At 33.1% G+C, this 6,262-nt stretch overlaps 1 protein-coding gene across 1 annotated transcript; it reads left to right on the top strand.

Moving 5' to 3' along the window:
- Positions 1-987: 987 nt before the first annotated feature.
- On the top strand, positions 988-3,130 carry LOC111894743 (cyclin-D4-1). Its single transcript, XM_023890845.3, has 6 exons — positions 988-1,592; positions 1,748-1,834; positions 1,933-2,031; positions 2,201-2,408; positions 2,499-2,614; positions 2,715-3,130. The coding sequence occupies exons 1-6, from the start codon at positions 1,260-1,262 to the stop codon at positions 2,895-2,897; spliced, it is 1,026 nt and encodes a 341-aa protein (XP_023746613.1). The 5' UTR covers positions 988-1,259; the 3' UTR covers positions 2,898-3,130.
- Positions 3,131-6,262: the final 3,132 nt, after the last annotated feature.

Consider the following 6,262-nt stretch of genomic DNA (forward strand, 5'->3'; position numbering starts at 1 on the left):
AAATACATTTCATGAGTGAAATATTAATGTATAAAATACAAATTACTATAGTTGTGGTAGTTGGTTCAAACTTGGATATCAAGCTCCTTGTTCATTACCATTTAACCATCTCATGCTCTAATCTTGACAATAAAACTAGTTAGTCGGACCATTTAAAGGTGGTATTACATGGTTTCACTATTAAAAAAAAATATTGTGTATATCATTTTATATAAGAAAATGATAATACTATAAACTAATGTCATAGAAGATTATTCAATGAATATAAGTGTTTATGTATCTTGGAAACCGACAACACAAATACTTTTAATGATTTTTTTTTTAATAGAAAGAGAGTTCTGTTATGAATTCAACATTCCTTATCTTATCTGGTTACTTATTTTGCAATAATGGTAACATTCCAGAATTAAATAGAAAGCATTTACAAATCCAAGGAATATGGAAACAATTTGAAATTTGAAAAAGATGTAGGAACAAAGTTGTATGATTCAATGTACTGTTTGTTTAATAGATCGTTATCATTTTGAAATGACATACACATATCGACCATTGTATACTGTATCCTTCACGATTTCATCAAACACCCTTAAAACAGTTTCCTATATGATGTATATATATAATTCAAGACTGTTATATAGCATCATATGATTCTCAATGTAAATTTTGAGAAACGAGTTTTGCACTTTAGTTTTAATAGAAATTTGAATTGAATTTCAAATATATTACCTTAAAATAATTCAATACTTTTCTACATTATTTCAGTTTCACGGTCGGTAATATATTTACTCAATAATATATATATATATATATATATATATATATATATATATATATATATATATATATATATATATATATATATATATATATATATATATATATATATATATATATATATATATAACCAAAAAGTCCTCAAAATAACTAATTAACTAATAATAATAATGAAGTAAAGATATTTAGTAAATATGGATCCTCCATCTCTCTATGCCCTAAAACCAAATCTCCTCTCCCCTCTACATAAGCCGCACTCTTTGCTATTCATTTCTTTCATACTCTCTGGTAAGAGAGAGAAACACAAAGCAAAGAGTGTGTGTATTATCTATCTATTTCTTCCGTCTGAATCTTCAACCAAGATGAACCTTTTTAACAAAATCAAGAAATTCCAGCTTTGATTTGCATACATTCTTTGAGTTTTTCTCAAAATCTCAGTTAATTTTTTTTTGGTTTTAGAGTTTGTTTTCCTAGGGTTTGTGGAAATGACACCCAGTCTTGATTTTGCTGTATCAAGTTTACTGTGTGCAGAAGACAATGATAGCATTTGTTATGACGATGATAATGGTGATGTGGATGATTTGATGGGTTTTGGTCGGAACATTTATCCAAATGAAGAACAGTATCAAAGTTTGATTAGGAATCATGAAATAGACTACTCTGTTCTCGATTTGCCTTTGCAAAATGATGAGTGTTTGGCTTCGTTGATTGTGAAAGAATCTGAACAATGTGTGGGTGTTATGGATTATCTGAATAAATTGAAGAATCAAAACCTGTATTTGGTTGCAAGACAAGAGGCTGTTGATTGGATTTCAAAGGTTTGTTTGGCCTTTTTTCAAGATTTTTTTGGTTAGTTTCGGTTTGATTTGTTCTTGCTCAGATTTATATTTTCCGGAAAAGAAATACCATTTTTTCTGACTTAAACTTTTTGGAATCCTTGAATCCTGATTTATTTCGACTCTTCTTGACTAAGGTTCATGCCCAATTCAACTTCGGACCATTATGTGCATATCTTTCTGTAAACTACTTGGACAGATTTCTTGCTGTCTATGAATTACCTGTAAGTTGTTGTTATTAATCATATGCTTACACTTACCTAGTTACGCTTATTATAAACATAAATGTTTAATATCCCCGTTTAATTTTTATCTAAAACAGAAGCACAATCCTTGGATGATGCAATTGCTAGCTGTTACCTGTTTATCACTTGCAGCAAAAATGGAGGAGACTGAAACACCCCCGATTGTGGATTTTCAGGTCCGTTTTCCTGTTCTCGATGAATTAATTGAGTTTTGTTCTCCTCTCACTAAATGTGGCATTGAATTTACAGTATGATGAGAAATCAAGATCTATAATTCATTAATATTTTGACTTTTTTTGAACATAAGTCAAACCAAAACTAAAACAATTTACTGAAACTCTGCAGGCTGGTGAATCAAGATTTGTTTTTGAACCAAAGACAATTCAAAGAATGGAATTGGTTGTATTGAGCACATTGAAATGGAGGATGCAATCAGTAACACCATTTTCTTTCATTGATTCATTCATTGGGAAGCTTGATGGTGTTCAAAGTCAGATCGATCCAAGATTTCTGATCTTGAAGTCCACCCAACTGATATTAAGTTTGATCAAAGGTAAAACATCATATTTTTATTGCGTAAAGCAATTTTATTGGGCTCCAAGATTGAGTTTCCAAAGGTTAAATCGGTAATTTCACAATGTAGGGATTGATTTCTTGGAATTTCAACCATCTGAGATAGCAGCAGCAGTGGCGATTTCTGTAGTTGGAATTGGATTTGAAAAGACAAACGTTTCTGCAATCTTTGAGCATGCAAAGAAGGTATAGTAAGCACATTGTTCATATTTAGTTGTTACATTGAGTTTGAGCAAAAAAAAGATAATGAAATTTAATAATGATTTATGATCATGGGTTTTTTCAGGAAAGGGTTCTTAAATGTATGGAGGTTGTGAGCAGGGGTTGTACCATGAGCTTTGGGAGTGGTACAATGACATCATTGCCTGAAAGCCCAATAGGTGTGCTTGAGGCTGCAATTTTGAGTTATAAGAATGATGATTCACCTACTTGTTCTAAAAGGAGGAGGCTCAGCAACATTAGCCCTTGAAAAAAAAATCTTGGAATTATTTTTTAATTGTTGGTAGTATGATTGTGAAATGTCAAAACTACCCGTCAAAAACTACAAAAAAAAATATATACAAGAATAAATTATGAGGGGTAGTAGGATGGTAGAAAAAGAGTTATGAGCTCTTTATTTATGAGAACTCTTTTAAGGCAAGGAGAACAGATGAGGAAAAATATAAAAATGGAAATATATACATTAAATTTTGTTTTTTTTAACATATTATGTTAGTATTTCTTTTTCCTTATTTTGGCATGTGGGTTGGAGTTCAAAGAAATATTCAATCTTCTTAACAAAATAAATAATTAAATCAGATACTCATTATATAATATTAAGAAACGGCAAAATGGCCCATTGTTTTGTAGGTTTTTTTTTTTTTTTTTTTTTGACAAAGGTATAAATTTTTTAATAACTTGTAAAAATGCTCCTTATTTGAGCCTTTGTAGTTCTTAGTGAATTTTGTTTCTACACCAAAAGTACATCGTTTTGTTATTTCCTTCTAATTTTTTTGATTGTTGTTCCTTTAACATAGGATAGGATAACTACTTGTCTATTTTCAATTCTCGATTTTGTCATAATGCTTCTAACAATCTAATTTCATTGTTCCGTTATTAAATGAAGAATATACATAATAAATACTATTTTTTATATGGGAACAAGATGTCAAGAACAATAATTAATGCTCTTTGTCTTACTCTTCCAAAAGAAAACTGTGTTTGATGAAATGGTTTATAATTACTAAAAAGTTGTAATCAATGGTTCCAAAGAATATTTACGTTTATGGAAATTAATTTGAAGATTATACTTTATAAACAGTTTTCAAAATTTCATAAACATATACTATAAAATACATTTTTGATATTCTCGTCGTAACTATTTTATTTTAATGATTTGATGGTTTTAAATTTTAATTATTCTCTTGATGATATATCTTATATCTACAGTATATGAATATTATATGTATACTATGTATATTCATGAAAAAGATTTTTAAAAAAGTTTTGTTATAAATATGAACTCTAATGCTTAGAAATTGGTTTTGTTTATGAACTTATGCATCAATGTAGGATGCGTTTGATACTGTATGACTTGCATATCAGATTTGAGACTTGAGATACTTGAAAAAGTTTGAGAATGATCAAGAAATGTTGAGAAAGTTTGAGATTGAGCAGGTGGCTAGCAAAGTTGGAGTATTGTAGAGTTAAGGGTGCTTTGTTCTAAATTGACTACGTGTTTTATCTAGCGACCAATCTAATTGTGAAATGTGCTGCACTTTGAAATTAACTCGGGGTTTGAGATTATAAGCATATGCATTACATTCTTTTGGAATTGTTTAACTCACTATTCATGAGTTTGATGTTGTTTAGCAATGTTTGACTTTGAAATGTTTTCCTCCAAATATCAAAACTTTACAAATATTTTGAAAACCTTTTGGGAGTCTGATTTTGGGTTCAAATTGTTCACCTTACCCAATATCCCTGAGAATTAACTATAAGAACACTCACAAGGTTTTCAAAGCCCAACTTACATAATTTGACATGTATTTATGTTGAAAGACTGGAAGATGAATTAGGGGTGGAAGGTGTGTGAGTTGTTTTACTGGAAGATGAATTAGGGGTTGAAGGAATATGAATGTTTGATTGTTGTACACACGAACTGGTCCAAATGAAGGGTTCATTAATTTTAGTTGTGGTTGTGGTTGTGGACGGTGATGGTGTTGGTGATGGATGGTGGTTGTGGACGGTGATGGTGTTGGCGGAGTGTAACATCACGTTTGTTAAATAAATAAATAAATAAAATTGATAAACGAATAGTCACCCTAAATCCATATTATTAAGTGGGGTGTTGGTTTTAGGGAGCCAAATATTATAATTTGGATTACTCATGGGTTAAAGTATGATTCCGGGGTTTAATTTGTAAAGATTTTCAGAAGTAAGGGGTTGTTTGGTAATTGTTGGACTTGCATGGAAAAGGTTTTGGAAGGTTGAGGGTTTAATGGTAACTTATGGGACTTGAATTGTAAGGAATTATTATTGATGGGGGTTATTCGGTAAATAATGGATTTAATTTGAAAAGAATTTGGAAGGAAGGGCTGGATGTGTAAATATGAGCTAAGGTTTGAAATTGACGGGCACAATCTGTAACCCTCCAAGTGCCTCCATATATAAGTAATAAACCCTAACCCTAGTTGGTTATCTTCTTCCAGCCGCCAACTCGTTTCTTCATTCTGGTCTACACCGCCACTCGTACCGTTGAGGTCACTAAACGATGGCCCAATGCTACCGCGGTTGCCGCCGGTGAAGCTAAGATAGCCGAAGTCAACGTCCCTCCGTGGGTAGTGGAGGATAGAGGTAGCATGGCTATTGCTGCTGTTTCCGATGGTGGATAACCGCCACCTCCTTCGCCGTATTCACTCACTCCTCGTCCTTCTTCCGTTCGTCGTCGTTGCGGTCGTTTCCGGTGGGGGTTGCCCACCCTCTTCGCCTCTCTTTTCTGTTACATTGCCGCTACCACTTCAACGGCGGTTCCACCGCCATCTTCTTCCGCTGTTAGTCGATGCTGCTGCCCATTCTCATGTTGCTACGTTCCAACCACGACCCACCGCTGCTATGACATCCCCATTTTCACGGCCAGAAAAGACCGATTTTGTTTATGCTTTGTTTAAAAATCAGAGTAACATTTTAAATAAAAGTGTTGCGAAATTTGTCCCAAAACAAAATATGATAAAGATTTATCAAAAGCATTTCCATAGAAATGTATTTCATTAAAAAGACTCGGGATGTCATGTTCGATACAGATCATAAGCATAAACAATACATCATAGGCCTTACTACATTATTCTGTATTTATAGGCCTAAAATCCCTTAATCTCTCATCCCAAGACATCACATCTATGCTCATGCGTCACTACCTGTAATACAAGAAACTGAGTGGGTCAGGCTTGGGATCCTGGTGAGCACATAAGGTTTTCAACCCACAATAAATAAGTTTATTAGCTTTATCAAACCAAACAAAACCGATTACCCGTTCCCGTTATCCTCACTTTACGTCCCTAAAACATCTAACGCAAGGGACCTACTCTAAGGACTATCATCGGGATGGACACTACTGCTAAGGGGATTCCTCAGTAATAAATGCCTTAAGGCAACCATGTGGGGGATGGAGTACACCTGGTGAGCACACAGTTCAAATAAACACCTACAGGTTGCGAGCCTGCTAGTGTTCCACTGGACTGTCTAGAATAGTCTGTGGTCATCATCTATACTCCGCTAGATGACTGGATCATCAATAACATCTATAACGAGGCCTATCATTATTTCATTTTATCACACATCAACTAATACATCTAC

The sequence above is a fragment of the Lactuca sativa genome, chromosome 1 (genome assembly GCF_002870075.4).
Source record: "Lactuca sativa cultivar Salinas chromosome 1, Lsat_Salinas_v11, whole genome shotgun sequence".
In the NCBI taxonomy this organism is placed as follows: domain Eukaryota; kingdom Viridiplantae; phylum Streptophyta; class Magnoliopsida; order Asterales; family Asteraceae; genus Lactuca; species Lactuca sativa.